This window comes from Macaca thibetana, chromosome 1, assembly GCF_024542745.1.
Source record: "Macaca thibetana thibetana isolate TM-01 chromosome 1, ASM2454274v1, whole genome shotgun sequence".
In the NCBI taxonomy this organism is placed as follows: domain Eukaryota; kingdom Metazoa; phylum Chordata; class Mammalia; order Primates; family Cercopithecidae; genus Macaca; species Macaca thibetana.
The window spans coordinates 5,660,421-5,679,036 of record NC_065578.1 but is presented as its reverse complement, the minus strand read 5'-3'; the positions used below and the strand labels follow the sequence as shown (position 1 = coordinate 5,679,036).

Sequence of the window (18,616 nt, the reverse complement as noted above, 5' to 3'; positions counted from 1 at the left end):
TAAGGATTTCAGTTGGCTGATTCTTTCTTTTTCTTTTTCTTTTTTTTTTTTTTTCAGATGGAGTTTTGCTTTTGCTGCCCAGGCTGGAGTGCAATGGTGCAATCTTAGCTCACCACAACCTCTGCCTCCCGGGTTCGAGAGATTCTCCTGCCTCATCTTCCCGAATAGCTCGGATTACAGGCATGCGCCACAACACCCAGCTAATTTTTTTTGTATTTTTAGTAGAGATGGGGTTTCACCATGTTGCTCAGGCGGGTCTCGAACTCCTGATCCTCAGGTCATCCGCCCGCCTTGGCCTCCCAAAGTGCTGGGGTTACAGGCATGAGCCACTGCACCCAGTGGCTGATTCTCTTTATCAGAATTCTGTCTGGTAGCAGGAGTCCTCCAACCTGAAGCTAACTGGCAGCCAAGTGACTGGGCCCTGGTTCAGAGGCAGGGCATGTGCACATGGGGACCAAGGGAGGCCTCCCTCCACCGTGCAGCCCCCGGGAGTGCTGGGTAGCTCGCCTGCTCCATTGCCCACTCACCACTCTTGTTAAGGAAGCTCCCAGCCCCACAGGGCACACACTCAAAGCAACAGGGATGGAAACCTGTAACCACTCGCTGGTGCCCTTCAAGACAGTCACTGGAACACACAGACTTAGGCACCTGTAAGAAGCCAGAGGGGCCACACATAGGGGCCCAAGTCAAAGGACAGCTCACATGTGGAACAGAAAACGGAATCTCTGTGCATCTGCCCTCACGGCTCATCCCAGGGCAGGGCCCCTGGTCATGTGAACTTCCACCCCAGGGCTTCTGCACACTCGCCTATGGAATGTCTTCCCTGCTTCCCTGGCCAGGATGGGTAGAGTGGTGGCAGCTGGACCCCTGGGGTCCCCCTCCTGCTCCCTGTACACTGTGTCAGCATGACACCCAGACTCTAGGCTGCCCATAAGGCAGTTACCTGGTGAATGACCACATCCCCATTACCTGGTTGTCCTTTCCATGCCACTGGATTTTGGTCTCATTTATGTCTAGCTGAACTGGAGACCATGTGGAGGAACCGAGGACTGTGAAGGTCCACTTCGGCCCACTCCAGTCCCAGGCAATTATGTTATAGCTACTGAGGGGGTCTCCATTGTCATTAAACATCACAGTGTCCTTGTGTAGAAGGAAATTCACCTTGTGGATCTGCTCCAAAAGCTGAAAGAAACACATATCACAAAGCCACCATAGACAGCACAGACCTACATGGTCCCAGAAGCAAGGGCCTGGGGGCTTCCTGGGTTTCCATCCTGGTGGTTTCAGCCCATCGGGAAGGTATAGTCCCTTCCTTCTTAGGAAGCCCCTCAACCCTCCCCACCAACCTCCTGAGAGGAGGCCTCTAACAAAGGCTCCTTTACAGACAGTTTTAGCTCTGGACCTTGTCACTTGACACTTCCAAGACACAGTGGGTGAGAGAAGGTAAGGATCAGAGAGAAAGATCTGTCTAAGAGAAGAGAGCTCACGCCTGTAATCCCAGCATTTTGGGAGGCTGAAGCGGGAGGATCACTTGATGCCAGGAGTTCGAGACCAGCTTGGCCAACGTGGTGAAACCCCATCTCTACTAAAAATACAAAAATTAGGCCGGGCACAGTGGTTCACGCCTGTAATCCCAGCACTTTGGGAGGCAGAGACAGGCAGATCACGAGGTCAGGAGATCGAGACCATCCTAGCTATCATGGTGAAACCCTGTCTCTACTAAAAACACAAAAACATTAGCCAGGCGTCGTGGCAGGCGCCTGTAGTCCCAGCTACTTGGGAGGCTGAGGCAGGAGAATGGTGTGAACCTGGGAGGCAGAGCTTGCAGTGAGCCGAGATCGCGCCACTGCATTCCAGCCTGGGCAACAGAGCGAGACTCCGTCTCAAAAAAAAAAACAGAAAAATTAGCTAGGCGTGATGGTGGGTGCTTGTAATCCCAGCTACTCAGGAGGCCGAGGCAGGAGAATCACTTGAACCCAGAAGGTGGAAGTTTCAGTGAGCTGAGATCGCATCACTGCACTGCAGCCTGGGCAACAGAGCCAGATTCTGTCTCAAAAAAAACCAGTCCATAAGTTAGTCACATTTATCACCCTTGGCATTTAGGGTGACCAGAGAGTGCCCACTCTGCTTGTCTCAGGATTGGCTGTTCTCTCCAACAGAAGGTGCTGGGGTGGGCTCTCTTACCTGCCAGGGGTAGACTCGGCCCCTGGAACAAACTCCAGAGGCACAGCCCAGGAGCTGGTGGAGGCCATGGGCCACTGCATACACAGCCCGGTACGCGTTGTAGGCAGAACTCATGGAGAAGCCTTTGAGCTTGGGCATCGTGTGTGCCGTGAAAGCTTCACATTCTCTGCAGACCTGATTGCTGCTGCAGCAGGAGCTCTTGTGGCAAGGCCTAGGGGCTCCCTTGTCTGCCCGGGCATAGGCTTCTTCAAATGCCTTCAGGCCAGGGACAGTCCTCTTCTGGATGGCCACGCCCAGCACCATCCCAATGCGCTGGATCCCGGGCACCCCAGTGATGTGCCTGGAGAGGACCCAGGCCTCTGAGGCGACCCACACCTTGCCAGTCAGGTTGGCTAGCACCACAGACTCGAAAAACACCCTGGCCAACGGCCGGTTGGAAAAAACGACCACAACGGTGGCCGTGGCCTGGGCCAGGTGGCGCATCAGGCGCTGCATCCTCTGATCGCCTACCTGGGCAGAGAAGGGCACGATGTCCTTGAAAGCAATGCAGATCCCCTGATCAGTGGCCTGCTTCTCCAGTGCCTGCACCCCTAGCTGCCCATAGTCGCCACTGCTGCCAACCAGAGAGATCCAGGTCCACCCGAACCTCTGCAGCAGCAGCACCATGGTCTCCACCTGGTACTTGTCGTTGGGGATGGTGCGCAGGAAAGAGGGATACTGCCGCTTCACGCTGAGCGTCTCGCTGCTGGCCCCATAGCTGATCTGTGGGAGGTGCCATTCAGCCAGTTCAGTGGCATAAGTCTCCACTGAAGGCCCCCCAATGCCTGGGCCTGTGCTGGGTGTGGGGATGCAGGGAGCAGGGGAGACCAGGAGAGCACCATTCACCCTGTGACACTGACAAATCACCTGCGAAGGCTCCACCAGGGCGGGTTGTGGGGGAGGAGTGGGAATCTGCCTGGGAACAAGAGGGGAGGGGATGCATTCCAAGCAAAGGAGACAAAACTTGCATAGGAGTGAAATAGTCTGGTGTGTTTGGGGACCTTCAGGGACTTCCGCTGGAGGCAGTTTGCAAGGAAGAAGAGAAGCATGTGTAGGTCAGGGTAGAAGTTAGGTCAGTGGCCTGTTAGGAACCGTGCCTCACAGGAGGAGGTGAGCAGCTTGTGAGTAAGCAAAGCTTCATCTGTATTTACAGCTGCTCCCTTCCTGTCAGATCAGCAGCAGCATCAGATTCTTGTAGGAGCGTGAACTCTACTGTGAACTGCGCATGTGAGGGATCTGGGTTGCGCGCTACTTATGAGAATCTAATGTCTGATGACCTGTCACTGTCTCCCGTCACCCCCAGATGGGACCATCTAGTTGCAGGAAAACAAGCTCAGGGCTCCCACTGATTCTACATGATGGGGAGTTGTAGAATTATTTTATTATATTAATACACGATGGCCAGGTGCAGTGGCTCACGCCTGTAATCCCAACATCGTTGGGAGGCCGAGGTGGGCGGATCACGAGGTCAGGAGTTTGAGACCAGCCTGGCCATATGGCAAAACCCCGTCTCTGCTAAAAAATACACAAATTAGCCGGGCATGGTGGCGAGTGCCTGTACTCCCAGCTACTTCGGAGGCTGAGGCAGGAGAATTGCTTGAACCCGGGAGGTGGAGGTTGCAGTGAGCCGAGATCACGCCACTGCACTCCAGCCTGGGCGACAGAGCGAGACTCCGTCTCAAAAAAAAAAAAAAAAAATATATATATATATATATATATATATATATATAAAATTTATGTATTTATTTATATAAATAAAACAATGTAATAATATAAATAAGTGCACAATAAATGTAATGCACTTGAATCATCCTGAAACCAACCCCTCACACACCTGTCCATAGAAAAATTGTCTTCCACAAAACCAGTCCCTGATGCCAAAAAGGTTGGGGGCCACTGCTATAAGCTACAGGGAGGCCCTAAGGACATCCGCAGAGAAGTGCTATGTTCGGACTTGCATTTTTTCTTTTTTTTTCTGAGACAGAGTCTTGCTGTATCGCCCAGGCTGGAGTGCGGTGGCACGATCTCAGCTCAGTGCAACACCTACCTCCTGGGTTCAAGAAATTCTCCTGCCTCAGCCTCCTGAGTAGCTGGGATTACAGGTGCCTGCCACCACCACCAGCTAATTTTTGCATTTTTAGTTTCACCACGTTGGCCAGGCTGGTTTCCAACTCCTGACCTCATGAGCTGCCCATCTCAGCCTTCCAAAGTGCTGGGATTACAGGCGTGAGCCACAGCGGCCAGGACTTGCATTTTATGAGCATATCTCTGACTTCAGTGAGGAATGAGTTAGAAAAGATTCAAGACTAGAACCAGGGGGAAGCCTTAGGACACTGATGGAAGAATCTAGTTGAGAGATAATGCTGGTCTGAATTCCAGCTGTGGCTGTGGCAGTGGAAAAGGAGGCCAGAGAGGACGAAAGATGGGGAGCAGGGCAACGAGGAGCGGCAGTGGGCAGGACTCGGGTGATGGCTGCTCCATCACTACCCTCCACCAGAGGGGTGGGGCCAATACAGGAAGAAAAGAGGCTTTTGTTGTGTAGGGAGGTAAGGTCAATCTGCACTCTGCTGGGTCCATGATATGGTGAGGTTGGGCCAGCATCAGGGGCTCAGATCAGAGGGGAGGGGACTGAGAATGGGAAGTTAAGCCACAAGCCCACAGCCTGCCTGGGAACTGGAAAAGGGGAGAAGAGGAGGGTGAAACTTGCTCCGGGGAATCACCTGCCTCTTCAGAGGAAGTGGGACAAGAGGAGAGAAGGGCTGCAAGTGAAAGCCAGGCACGGGCAGGGGGCTGGGGGGGCATAAATTCCAAGGAAAGACTCTCATAGGAGGACTGGTCTAAAATGTCACAAAGGGCATGGTGGCTCATGCCTGTAATCTCATCACTTTGGGAGGCCAAGGCAGGTGGATTGCTTGAGCCCAGGAGTTCCAGGCCAGTCTAGGCAACATAGTGAGACCTCCATCTCTACAAAAAATACAAAAATTAGCCAGGCATGGTGGCACATGCCTGTGGGCCCAGCTACTTGGGAGTATGAAGTGGGAGGATCGCTTGAGCCTGGAGACAGTGAGCCAACATTGTGCCACTGCACTCCAGCCTGGGCATCAGAGTGAGACTGTCTCAAAAAAAAAAAAAAAAAAAAAAAAATCACAAATAATTCACCTAAGATAGGCCGGGTGCCGTAGCTCACACCTGTAATCCCAGCACTTTGGGAGGCTGAGGCTGGCACGAGGTCAGGAGATCAAGACCATCCTGGCTAGCATGGTGAAACCCTGTCTCTACTAAAATTACAAAAAATTAGCCAGGTGTGGTGGCAGGCACCTGTAGTCCCAGCTACTCAGGAGGCCGAGGCAAGAAAATGGCGTGAACCCTGGAAGCGGAGCTTGCAGTGAGCCGAGATCACGCCACTGTACTGTAGCCTGGGCGACAGAGTGAGACTCCGTCTCAAAAAAAAAAAAAAAAAAAAGGGCCGGGCGCGGTGGCTCAAGCCTGTAATCCCAGCACTTTGGGAGGCCGAGACGGGCGGATCACGAGGTCAAGAGATCGAGACCATCCTGGCTAACACGGTGAAACCCCGTCTCTACTAAAAAATACAAAAAAAACTAGCCGGGCGAGGTGGCAGGCGCCTGTAGTCCCAGCTACTCGGGAGGCTGAGGCAGGAGAATGGCGTAAACCCGGGAGGCGGAGCTTGCAGTGAGCTGAGATCCAGCCACTGCACTCCAGCCTGGACGACAGAGCCAGACTCCGTCTCAAAAAAAAAAAAAAAAAAAAAAAAAAAAGAAGTCACCTAAGATAAAGAAGGACTGCAAAGTAGGATTTGGAGACCTAGAAGGTGCCCCAGCTCACAGCAAAAGCAAGAGTGGCGGGGGCAGCCCTCAGGGGCTGAGAGGCAATGAGGGGAGGGAGAAGCCAGCAGGAAGCTTCCATGGGAAGGGGCAGAGAGTCAGTGCTCAGTGTAGAGAGCCTAGAGGAGGGAGAGGGATGACGGCAACCACAGGCCAGGCAGGAACCCATGGGGAAGAATCCATAAGCCAAGGAGGGGCTGTGGTCCAAGGTACAGGGCAAGAATAAGCACAGGGACAGGACTGATCTCAGCAAGGTGAGGGATGTCAGCACCTCTGAGCCAGGAAGGAAGAAGGAAAGGCAGTCAGGAGAGACTGGGATGATGTGGAGCAGTCTATGGGGTGGGAAGCAAAGGGTGTCCTTTTTTGGGGGTGGTGGTGGGGGGACAAGGCATCACTCTGTCACCTAGGCTTGAGTGCAGTGGCACAATCTTGGCTCACTGCAACCTCCACCTCCCAGGTTCCAGCAATTCTCCTGCCTCAGCCTCCCGAGTAGCTGGGATTACAGGCACACACCACCACTCTCGGTTAACTTTTGTATTTTTAGTAGAGATGGGGTTTCGCCATATTGGCCAGGCTGGTCTCAAACTCCTGGCCTCAAGAGATCTGCCCAGCCTCCCCAAGGGATTACAGGCATGAGCCACAGTGCCTGTCCAGGGTGTCCATTCCTAACAAAGGCAATGGAACCTCTGGAGGGAGGAGGGGAGTGGAGGGCAGTAGGGGTGCAGCTGAGTGGCAGCAGTTCCCAAGGAGAATGGGTTTTCCCATGAGAGTGGAGGCAGGGATCTGGAAGGCTGGGGCCAGAACCATGCTGGGCAGGGACCCCTGACTTGTGACTAAAGAGCAGTGACCACCCAAGAGATCCGGGGGCAGGCAACCTTGAGGGGACAGCAGCTCTTGCCCACATGCCCCAGCCCAGACTTGCCTGAAGGGAGATGGGCAAAGGTCTGAGGCTCCAGCTTACCAGGGGCATCAGGAAAGGGCTCAGCAGGGCGGCTGTGGTGGCAGCACGGTTGGTGGTGTCAGGCCCAATCACCGCCAACACCTTAGGGGAATAGCGGAGAAGGTCTCCTTGGAGCTCTATGTGGCGTGGCCCTGGTAGGGAGAGCACGCTCAGCGTGGCGTACACATTGGCAGAGTCAGAGCACACATCATACAGCTGGTACCCCAGGGTGACGTTGGGCAGCAGTGTTGTGGAGTTGTTTATCTCCTCAACCCCAAGCCGCATAGCCTGGAAGAGGTGGTAGCCATGCTCATTGAAGCTACCAGTCCTGTGGAGAAAGCCAAGCAGAGAGAGCTAAGAAGGACAAGGCCCTGCTGAAACCTTCTGGCCTCCTAGACTCTGAGGCTTGGGGGTAGAAGGGAACCTTTGAGGTCATCGGTCCAGTTCCCCAAACCACAACTTCAACAAGGGCTCTGAAGCTCAGCAGGAGGAACAAGCTGGCCCTGATGGAGAAGCATATTAGCATCAAAAAGGTCCTGAGGTCCTGGAGCAGAGAAACCTGCTACATTAGTCAGTGTTCTCCAGAGAGAGAGAGTGAGTGAGAAATTTAGTTTAAGGAATTGGGTCACATTGTGAGGGCTGGCAAGTTCAAATTTTGCAGGACAGACCAGCAGGCTGGACATTCTGTAAAGAATTGATGTTACTATGCTCCTCAGTCCTAAGATGCTATGGAGGCAGAATTCCCTCAAGTCCCTCCTTATACAGAAACTTCAGGCTTTTTTTTTTTTTTTTTTTTTTTTTTTTTTTTTTTTGAGATGTGTTAGGAACCCAACCCAGCAAAGGCCCTCTGCCAAGGCAGATGTTCCCTCCCCCCACCTGTTTGTTTTTCTTCATCTCCTGCTTTTCTCACCACCTGCAGGCCCTCTGCCAAGGCGGATGTTCCCCAGCTGTTGTTTTTTTCTCCTAACATCTGCCCATCAACCAGGATGTGGCTTTACCCAGAAACAGCTCCCACTCCCTCCCTAAAATATACTTATACCCCCTAGTCTTTAAGCCTGGGCTGCTGCCTCCTCTGATTGCTGTGGAGCAGCCCAGCAGGTTAATAAACCTGCTTGCCTGACTTTGGGTCTACTCGTTCTTTCTCTCGGCTAACCTTATATTTCGGTGCCGAAACCCAGGAATGGGTAGGCTCTGGCCGGGAGTCCCCAGAGGACTTTCTGTCTCTCTCTCTCTCTCTCTCTCTCTCTCTCTCTCTCACTCTCTCCTTCCCTCCCTCCTCGCGGGCTGTGTGCTAGAGCCTTTCCCCCTCATCCCACCTCTCTCCTGGCCACCCTCCCCTTCCCGAACCTGCCGAAGACCTGGAGGATTTCTCGGACTCTCCCATTGTTGGCAACCAAGGGCTTCCTCTGGCCTCCAGGCCTCTGGCTTCTCCATTTCAGGGATGCCTGACTCAGTGGCTACCTCCTCTATTCTGGACAGGGCTTCCAGGACAGGGGACACCCTCTCCTGCCATCCTTGTTGACCGGCAGTCTCTTCTTCCCCTACCCACCCCCCTCCATTCACCATAGGAGTTTCTCATTCTACGCTTCCTAAGACCACCCCTCTTGGGTATCTTCTGTGCAACCTCAACGTCCTCAGGCTCCATTCAAAGGTCCATCCTAAGAAGCTGCTTTTCTACTCTAATACTGCCTGGCCTCAATACAGATTAGACAATAGCTCCCAATGGCCCGAAAACGGCACTTTCAATTTCAGCGTACTTAAAGACTTAGACAACTTTTGCCACCGCAATGGGAAATGGTCCGGGATTCCTTATGTTCAGGCTTTCTTCACTCTCTGTAGCCACCCTTCTCTCTGCCAGTCCTGTTCTACTTTCCAAATCCTCCTCGCCTGCTCCAAACCCAACTTGCCCTCTGCCACTCTTCCTACAGCCCCAGTCAATGACTCCTCTTCTTTTAACCCCGCCAATTTCCCCCTCCTCGCCACCATCATGGTCCTCCATTAAACCACCCGAATCCCCCACCTTATGTCACCGTTCCTATTCTGCCCCCTTCTCCCCCTCTCTCCAACCACCCTGCCTCTGACTCCGAATTCTCACCGTCTCTACCCCTTACCCGTTCTCAGTCCCAACATGCCCCTTAACCAGCCCCCTCACGTTCCCTCCGGGAAGTGGCAGGAGCTGAGGGGATTGTCCGTGTCCGCGTCCCTTTCTCCCTCTCTGACCTCTCCCAAATTGGAAAACATCTTGGGTCCCTCTGCTCCAATTCCAAAACTTATAACAAATAATTTAAATATCTTACCCCATCTTATGAACTCACTTGGCATGATCTCTACATCATCCTCTCTTCCACCCTCCTTCCAGAAAAGAAGGAAAGATTGTGTCTCGCAGCCCAGGCACACGCCACCAATCTTCATCGGCAAGATCCTACTAAGCCCATAGGAGTCACTGCTGTTCCCCAGGAAGAGCCTTCCTGGGAGTACCAACCCACAGACCCTGGCCGGGCATCCCGTAACCATATGATTACCTGCCTCATTGCAGGCCTTAACAAAGCTGCCCATAAGGCTGTAAATTTTGAAAACCTTAAGACATTTCCCAAAAGGCAGATGAAAATCCTGCCCAATTCCTTTCCCGCCTTACAGAGGCTCTCCAAAAATATACTTGCATAGACCCTTCCTCCCGAGAAAGAACTGTTGTTCTTAATACCTGTTTTATCTCCCAATCTGCCCCGACACCTGGCGCAAACTTAAAAAGGCTGAAGATGGCCCTCAAACCTCACAAGACCTCCTTAACCTGGCTTTCAAAGTCTTCAATAACAGGGATGAGCAAAGTAAATTAGATAGAGCCTAAAGAGAGAGATCACGCTAAATACCAGCTTCTAGCTGTGGCTATCTGTCAACGTAGCCATAGTACCCAAGGGCACAAAAGACCTGATAGCAGTAATCCTCCCAGGCTCTGCTTTAAGTGTGGCAAAGATGGCCACTGGGCGCAGGCATGTCCTAACCCACAAGTGCTGAAGAGCCCTTGCCCAGTCTGCCAGCAGACAGGCCACTAGAAGTCTGACCGTCATCTCAACAGATGGACAGAAAAGCCTGCACCTCAGAACCACCTCCCCTTCAGCGAGACAAAAAGTGAAGAATCGCTTACACTCCCGCAACTCCTTGACCTAGCTTCTGAGAACGGACAAGTCGCAGGGCCCCCAGCCCCAACTGCCATCAATGCATCAGAACCCAGGGTAACTATGCTAGTAGCAGGCAAGCCAATCTCCTTTATTTATTTATTTATTTTTTGAGATGGACTCTCGCTCTGTCGCCCAGGCTGGAGTGCAGTGGCTGGATCTCAGCTCATTGCAAGCTCTGCCTCCCGGGTTTATGCCATTCTCCTGCCTCAGCCTCCCAAGTAGCTGGGACTACAGGCGCCCGCCACCTTGCCCAGCTAGTTTTTTGTATTTTTTAGTAGAGACAGGGTTTCACCGTGTTAGCCAGGATGGTCTCGATCTCCTGACCTTGTGATCCGCCCGCCTCGGCCTCCCAAAGTGCTGGGATTACAGGCGTGAGCCACCGCGCCCGGCCAAATGGCGTCCTTAAAACTCAGTTAACCAAACTCACTCTTGAAGTCCAAAATGCTGGACCTCCCTTCTGCCCATAGCCCTAGTACACATCAGAGCCAGCCCAAAAGCACCCTCTTTCCTCAGTCCATTTGAGTTAATGTATGGACGCCCTTTCCTCTTACAAAACAGGCCCCCTTCTAACTCTCAGCTAGGAGAATACCTCCCAACACTCTCTCTCATCCACCATCTCCTCTGTGAACAAGCTGACCAGGCCCTCCCAAAACCCCATGAAGGCCCCACCAACCAGACTCTCCTTCCAGGAAAGCATGTCTTCTTAAAAACTCTTAACCCGACCAGCCCCAGGTCTAAGTGGGAAGCCCCTTTCCACATCATCCTCACAATCCCCACTGCAGCCAAACTCTCAGGACATGCTTCTTGGTACCAACTTTCTAGATTAAAAAGGGCTCCTACAACTGATCCGCCTACAGCTGACCCACCTATTGCCTTCCGCCAATTCTCCAGTACCCTCCTTGGCCCAACTAAACTCTGCCTCATGCCTGTCCATAAAGGAGACACTTAAACAATACCCAGACTGCTCTTTCTCCTCCTGACAATCGCAAGTACATTCCTGATTTCTCTCAAATGCCCTGTTCCTGCCTACCTTGCCACTTCACCCTCTTCATCCTCTCCACCAAGACATCTCCTGGTTTCAGCTCCAAACTCCCACTCTGGACTCTCTTTTAGAGTGGATAGATGACCTCCTCTTTCAAGGCACCCTATATGACTTTTCCCCAGATGAAATGCACTTATTTACTTTCCTACTTACTCTTTGCCTATCTAACTCTCCTAATCCATTGGCTGCCCCACATAGCCACACCTCCCCTTCCAATACTACCCAGCTACCTCTACAAGACCCTTAGCTTAACTCCCTCCCTACTAAACCAGTCCAACCCCATCCTAGCAAAAGACTGCTGGCTTTGTATCTCCCTATTAACCACCACCTATGTTGCCACCCCTGTTCCCTCAAAAGACTGGGTTCTTACTAAGTTAACCTATCACCCCCGTTATGAAGGGAAAAGCCCTTTACAACTTTTAGACATGCAGTCATTGGCTAAATTTTCTGTCATAGATATGACAAAAAACACTCTGACAGGGCGCATAGTACAACTTTTACGCTCCTATATCTCCAGCCTTACCCAATATACAAGTAATGACAAGCCCATTCGCGGCCCTGCGACCACTGACACCGGTCTGACTTTCTAAGCCCCTGTGTGTATCCAATGTAACCTGCCCTCAGGTCTGCCTTTAGGTCACCTACTGTCCCATCAATGTAACCATACCTTACAGCTTCAAGCCCCAAACGACCACCAAAATTTTTTTTTTTTTTTTTTTTTTTTTTTTTGAGATGGAGTCTCGCTCTGTCGCCCAGGCTGGAGTGCAGTGGCCGGATCTCAGCTCACTGCAAGCTCCGCCTCCCGGGTTTATGCCATTCTCCTGCCTCAGCCTCCCCAATAGCTGGGACTACAGGTGCCCGCCACCTCGCCCGGCTAGTTTTTTGTATTTTTCAGTAGAGACGGGGTTTCACTGTGTTAGCCAGGATGGTCTGGATCTCCTGACCTTGTGATCCGCCCGTCTCGGCCTCCCAAAGTGCTGGGATTACAGGCTTGAGCCACCGCGCCCGGCCCACCAAAATTTTAAGGTCACCAAAACGGCCGAATTTAAACAACTCGTCCACTTTTCAGGACCCCCAAAAGTCACCACCAGCTCTTTACTAAACAGTCAAGATTTTGTAATGGCAGACATACAGGCTGTATGGCCATTCACCCATGGACCTCTTGCAGCATGGCTCCCCTCCCGGCCAAATGCCTCTTTATACCCTCTTTCAATTACTCTTTTTTTTTTTTTTTGAGACGGAGTCTTGCTCTGTAGCCTGGGCTGGAGTGCAGTGGCCGGATCTCAGCTCACTGCAAGCTCCGCCTCCCGGGTTTATGCCATTCTCCTGCCTCAGCCTCCCCAATAGCTGGGACTACAGGTGCCCGCCACCTCGCCCGGCTAGTTTTTTGTATTTTTCAGTAGAGACGGGGTTTCACTGTGTTAGCCAGGATGGTCTGGATCTCCTGACCTTGTGATCCGCCCGTCTCGGCCTCCCAAAGTGCTGGGATTACAGGCTTGAGCCACCGCGCCCGGCCCACCAAAATTTTAAGGTCACCAAAACGGCCGAATTTAAACAACTCGTCCACTTTTCAGGACCCTCAAAAGTCACCACCAGCTCTTTACTAAACAGTCAAGATTTTGTAATGGCAGACATACAAGCTGTATGGCCATTCACCCATGGACCTCTTGCAGCATGGCTCCCCTCCCGGCCAAATGCCTCTTTATACCCTCTTTCAATTACTCTTTTTTTTTTTTTTTTGAGACGGAGTCTTGCTCTGTAGCCTGGGCTGGAGTGCAGTGGCCGGATCTCAGCTCACTGCAAGCTCCGCCTCCCGGGTTTAGGCCATTCTCCTGCCTCAGCCTCCGGAGTAGCTGGGACTACAGGCGCCCACCACCTCGCCCGGCTAGTTTTTTGTATTTTTAGTAGAGACGGGGTTTCACGGTGTTAGCCAGGATGGTCTCAATCTCCTGACCTCGTGATCCGCCCGTCTCGGCCTCCCAAAGTGCTGGGATTACAGGCTTGAGCCACCGCGCCCGGCCCTCTTTCAATTACTCTTTCGAATGGCTCCTGGTAGACACAAAACAATTCTTTCTCCAATGGGAGAATAAAACACGAGGAGCCACTCCAATTATCCCTGCAACTCCTTTTCAGCCACTCACTGGAGCCGCCTTAGCAAGCACTCTAGGCATGTGGGAGAATGAAAACAATAAACTCACATGCTTTTTCAGTATACATAACCAGTTCTTTCTGCCCAGCCAAGGTATATCTTTCTTGTGTGGAACCTCAACCTATGTCTGCCTCCCTACCAATTGGACTGGCACCTGCACCCTAGTCTTCTTAAACCCCAAAATTGACATTGCCCCTGGAAATCAGAGTTTACCAATCCCTATTAAAGCTCGAGTCCGTCAACGCAGAGCTATACAGCTAATACGCCTGCTTATAGGACTAGGAATTACTACTGCAACAGGAACAAGGATAGCAGGCTTGTCTGTTGGGAGAAAAGCTGAGTGATGGGAGAGAAGCTGAGGCAGGCTTGCATGTCTGACATAATGTAAAAGAGTCTTGGAACATGTCCAGGGTCCAGGGTCTAAAACCCCTCATGGCCTGGCCGGGCGCCGTGGCTCACGTCTGTAATCCCAGCACTTTGGGAGGCCGAGGAGGGCGGATCACTAGGTCAGAAGATTGAGACCATACTGGCTAACATGGAGAAACTCCGTCTCTACTAAAAACACAAAAAATTAGCCGAGAGTGGTGGCGGGCGCCTGTAGTCCCAGCTACTCGGGAAGCTGAGGCAGGAGAATGGCGTGAACCTGGGAGGCGGAGCTTGCAGTGAGCCAAGATTGCACCATTACAGTCTAGCCTGCGCAAGGGAGCAAGACTCTGTCTCAAAAAAAACAAAGAAAAGAAAAAAACCCTCATGGCCTTTGGAATGTTTCTAGACTTGCTGGCTCCTTGCTTCTAGCACTCCCATTATCTCAAGTAGCCATATGTTTCAAAGAAAATGCTACACCCTCACAGCTGCAGCTCATGCACTTTGATACAGTGCTTCCTTTCAACCCCCACATCCTCGCCACCTGTTCCTTTGTTTGATCACCAATAAATAGGGTGGGCTCCCAGAGCTCAGGTCCTTCGCAGCCTCCATACTAGAGTTGGTCCCCTGGTCCCACTTTCTCTCGTCTTTTCTTATTCCTTTGACTCCGCTGGACTTCGTAGCCCCCACGGCCTGGTGTTGGGCCTTATCACCCCAACACTTGTCCACCTCTCTGTCCTACTATCACGCTCTCTCAAAAGATCGCTTGGACAGCCTACAAGACATAGCTGAGCCGGGCGCGGTGGCTCACGCCTGTAATCCCAGCACTTTGGGAGGCCGAGGCGGGCGGATCACAAGGTCAGGAGATCGAGACCATGGTGAAACCCCGTCTCTACTAAAAATACAAAAAATTAGCCGGGCGCGGTTGTGGGCGCCTGTAGTCCCAGCTACTCGGGAGGCTGAGGCAGGAGAATGGCGTGAACCCGGGAGGCGGAGCTTGCAGTGAGCCGAGATCGCGCCACTGCACTCCAGCCTGGGCGACAGAGCGAGACTCCGTCTCAAAAAAAAAAAACAAGACATAGCTGAATCTATCCTTATTCTCCAGTCCCAAATAGACTTTTTTTTTTTTTTTTTTGAGACAGAGTCTCGCTCTGTTGCCCAGGCTGGAGTGCAATGGCGCCACCTGGGCTCCCTGCAAGCTCCGCCTCCCAGATTCAGGCCATTCTCCTGCCTCAGCCTCCCAAGTAGCTGGGACCACAGGCACCTGCCACCATGCCCAGCTAATTTTTTGTATTTTTCGTAGAGACGGGGCTTCACCGTGTTAGCCAGGATGGTCTCGATCTCCTGACCTTGTGATCCGCCCACCTCGGCCTCTCAAAGTGCTGGGATTACAGGCGTGAACCACCATGCCCAGCCCTGAATAGACTCTTTAGCAGCAGTGTCACTTCAAAACCGTTGAGGTTTAGATCTCCTCACTGCCGAAAAAAGTGGACTGTGCATCTTCTTAGGAGACAAGTGCTGTTTCTATACTAACCAGTCAGGACTAGTACGAGATGCAGCCTGACGGTTTAATGAAAGGGCTTCTGAAATCAGGCAGCGCCCTTCAGACTCCTGGCCCCAGAGGTTTCGTAACCCCTAGGCACCCTGGCTAATGCCCCTCCTGGGTCCTGCCCTTTTTCTCCTTTTAGCATTTGGCCCGTGCCTCCTACATCTCCTTACCCAGTTTTTACGGGACCGTATTAGAGCCTTCGCCCATGGTGAGAGGTGACAACGTGCTAACAGCCCTCGCTCGCTCTCGATGGGTCAGTACAAGACATGATGCTACTTCAAGAATACCAGCGGCTTCAAGAACAACTGTACCAACCCCACAGCCTTTCTTCATAAACATCGCCCCTCTTCAGCTAGAAGCAGTCAGAAGGCAACGCCACCCCTTCTCTATTACCTATTAAAGGCTGGAATGTTAGGGACCCAACCCAGCAAAGGCCCTCCGCCAAGGCGGATGTTTTCCCCACCCCGTTTTTCTCTGTCCCCTCTTTTTCTCACCGCCTACAGGTCCTCCGCCAAGGCAGATGTTCCCCAGCTGTTGTTTTTTCCCCCTAACATCTGCCCATCAACCAGGAAGTGGTTTTACCCAGAAACAGCCCCTAGGCGCCCCTGCGCCCTCCCTAAAATATACTTATACCCTCTAGTCTGTAAGCCCGGGCTGCTGCTTCCTCGGATTGCTGTGGGGCAGCCCAGCAGGTTAATAAACTTGCTTGCCTGACTTTGGGTCTACTCGTTCTTTCTCTCGGCTAACTTTACAAGATGGAGTTTTGCTCTTGTTGCCCAGGCTGTGGTGCAATGGCACAATCTCGCCTCACTGCAACCTCTGCCTCCCGGGTTCAAGTGATTCTCCAGCCTCAGTCTCCCGAGTAGCCGGGATTACAGGTATATGCCACCATGCCCGGCTAATTTTGTATATTTAATAGAGAGGGGATTTCTCCATGTTGGTCAGGCTGTCTCGAACTCCTGACCTCAGGTGATCTGCCCACCTTGGCCTCCCAAAGTGCTGGGATTACACTGAACCACCGCACCTGGCTTTTTTTTTCTCTCTTTCTCCCTCTTTTTTTTTTTTGACATGGAATTTCACTCTTGTTGCCTTGTTGCCCAGGCTGGAGTGTAATGGCACGATCTCGGCTCACTGCAACCTCCACGCCCCCAATCCCAGTTCAAGCAATTCTCCTGCTTCAGCCTCCAGAGTAGCTGGGATTGCAGGTGTGCACCCACACATCCATCTAATTTTCGTATTTTTACTAGAGACGGGGTTTCACACGTTGACCAGTGCAATGGTGTGATCTCTGCTCACTGCAACCTCCACCTCCCAGGTTCAAGCAATTATCCTTCCTCAGCCTCCCAAGTAACTGGGATTACAGGCGCATGCCACCACTCCCAGCTAATTTTTTTGTATTTTAGTAGAGACAAGGTTTCACTATGTTGCCCAGGCTGGTCTCGAACACCTGAGCTCAGGCAATCCACCTGCCTCAGCCCCCCAAAGTTGCTTGGATTACAGGCGTGAGCCGCCGTGCCCAGCTCAATTCTATTGATGTAAATGTTTACTAAATCTAAAAAATACCTTCTGGCTGGGCACAGCGGATCACGACTGTAATCCCAGCACTTTGGGAGGCCAAGGTGGGTGGATCACTTGAGGCCAGGAGTTCGAGACCAGCCTGGCCAACATAGTGAAACTCTGTCTTTATGTATTTATTTATTTATTTATTTTGAGATGGAGTCTTGCTCTGTTGCCCAGGTTGGAGTGCAGTGGCACGATCTAGGCTCACTGCAAGCTCTGCCTCCTGGGTTCACGCCATTCTCCTGCCTCAGCCTCCCGAGTAGGTGGGACTACAGGCGCCCACCACCACACCCGTCTAATTTTTTGTGTTTTCAGTAGAGACGGGGTTTCACCATGTTAGCCAGGATGGTCTCGATCTCTTAACTTGGTGATCCGCCCTCCTCAGCCTTCCAAAGTGCTAGGATTACAGGCGTGAGCTACCATGCCTGGCTGAAACCCTGTCTTGATTAAAAGTACAAAAAATGGGGCTGGGCTCAGTGGCTTATGCCTGTAATCCCAGCACTTTGGGAGGCCAAGGTGGGCAGATCATGAGGTCAGGAGATCGAGACCATCCTGGCTAACACGGTGAAACCCCGTCTCTACTAAAAAATACAAAAAACTAGCCGGGCGAGGTGGTGGGCGCCTGTAGTCCCAGCTACTCGGGAGGCTGAGGCAGGAGAATGGCGTGAACCCGGGAGGCGGAGCTTGCCGTGAGCCGAGATAGTGCCACTGCACTCCAGCCTGGGCAACAGAGCAAGACTCGGTCTCAAACAAAAAAAAAAAGGAAAGAAAAGAAAAGCAGGCTGGGCGTGGTGGCTCACACTCATAATCCCAGTGCTTTGGGAGGCCGAGGTAGGCAGATTACCTGAGGTTGGGAGTTCGAGACTAGCCTGACCAACGTGGTGAAACCCCTGTCTCTACGAAAAATACAAAAATGTAGCCAGATGTGGTGGCACACACCTATAATTCCAGCTACTCCCGATGCTAAGGCATGAGAATCACTTGAGCCCAGGAGGAGGAGGTTCCAGTGAGTCAAGATTCTGCCACTGCACTCCAGCCTGGATGACAGAGCGAGACTCCATCTCAAAAAAATAAAAAATAAATAAAATATAAATAAATAAAAGCAGTAGTTCCCCTCTACCTAGATTGTTGACTTTACGATGGCACCAACCTAAGCTCCTAAAGCATCTAATGGGATGTGTCTTACCTTGCCACCCTATGGAGAACCATACTTGTCATCTGGGACTCTAGGGAGCTTTGAATATGGGTAGGAGTGGAGAGAAGATAGAAGAGGGAAAAGGACACCCTTGCTTAGGCCTGGCCATCTAGGTACAGTACAAAGTCAAGAACCAATTTCAATGGAGTTACAACACATTCTAACAGCAAGGGCGAAATAATTGGAAGCTGGCCGAAGTGTCTAGGAAGGTCTAGCCAGCACTCAGGTGGCAAGCGGATTGATGGACAAGGCCTAGAGACAGTTCAGGTGGCAAAGGCAGAGGCAAGGTCCTGGCTGAGGATGGCAGGCAGAGGGGTCCTATAGCCAGGGGTCCCACTAAGTGTGGCTCTGCTGACCCCTCACTCACCTGTCACACAGGGTCACTTCGGGTCTGTGCCTCACCTGCAGACAGCCAGAATGGAGAGGGAACAGGCCTGCCAGGAGGTAGTCCCCGGGGAGGGTGAAGTCAGGAGAAGGCTCAGTGCTATGGCAGGCAAAGGCCCAGCAGCAGGAAATGAGAAGCTGCAGGCCAACCAGGCAAGCTGTGCAGAGCAGCATGCTGGCCAGACGCCCGCGC

At 52.2% G+C, this 18,616-nt stretch overlaps 3 protein-coding genes and 1 long non-coding RNA gene across 6 annotated transcripts in view; 2 read left to right on the top strand and 2 right to left on the bottom strand.

Moving 5' to 3' along the window:
- The window catches only part of LOC126952715 (uncharacterized), an 18,531-nt gene extending 2,533 nt beyond the window's left edge, over window positions 1–15,998 (top strand). The window contains exon 2 of the long non-coding RNA XR_007725014.1: window positions 15,424–15,998. This is a non-coding gene — a long non-coding RNA (uncharacterized LOC126952715). The remainder of the gene's footprint in view (window positions 1–15,423) is intronic.
- The window catches only part of THAP3 (THAP domain containing 3), a 399,270-nt gene that overhangs the window by 56,495 nt on the left and 324,159 nt on the right, over window positions 1–18,616 (bottom strand). The window lies entirely within an intron of this gene.
- Window positions 1–18,616, top strand: part of PLEKHG5 (pleckstrin homology and RhoGEF domain containing G5) — a 614,078-nt gene that overhangs the window by 504,004 nt on the left and 91,458 nt on the right. The gene's annotated exons all lie outside the window — the stretch shown is intronic.
- The window catches only part of TAS1R1 (taste 1 receptor member 1), a 20,499-nt gene extending 1,883 nt beyond the window's left edge, over window positions 1–18,616 (bottom strand). Inside the window, exons 1-5 of the mRNA XM_050787557.1 lie at window positions 18,407–18,616; window positions 7,027–7,333; window positions 2,185–2,946; window positions 970–1,182; window positions 528–648 (exon numbers count right to left, since the gene is read on the bottom strand). Coding sequence (XP_050643514.1) covers window positions 528–648; window positions 970–1,182; window positions 2,185–2,946; window positions 7,027–7,333; window positions 18,407–18,597 — 1,594 coding nt within the window. The 5' untranslated portion in view covers window positions 18,598–18,616. The remainder of the gene's footprint in view (window positions 1–527; window positions 649–969; window positions 1,183–2,184; window positions 2,947–7,026; window positions 7,334–18,406) is intronic.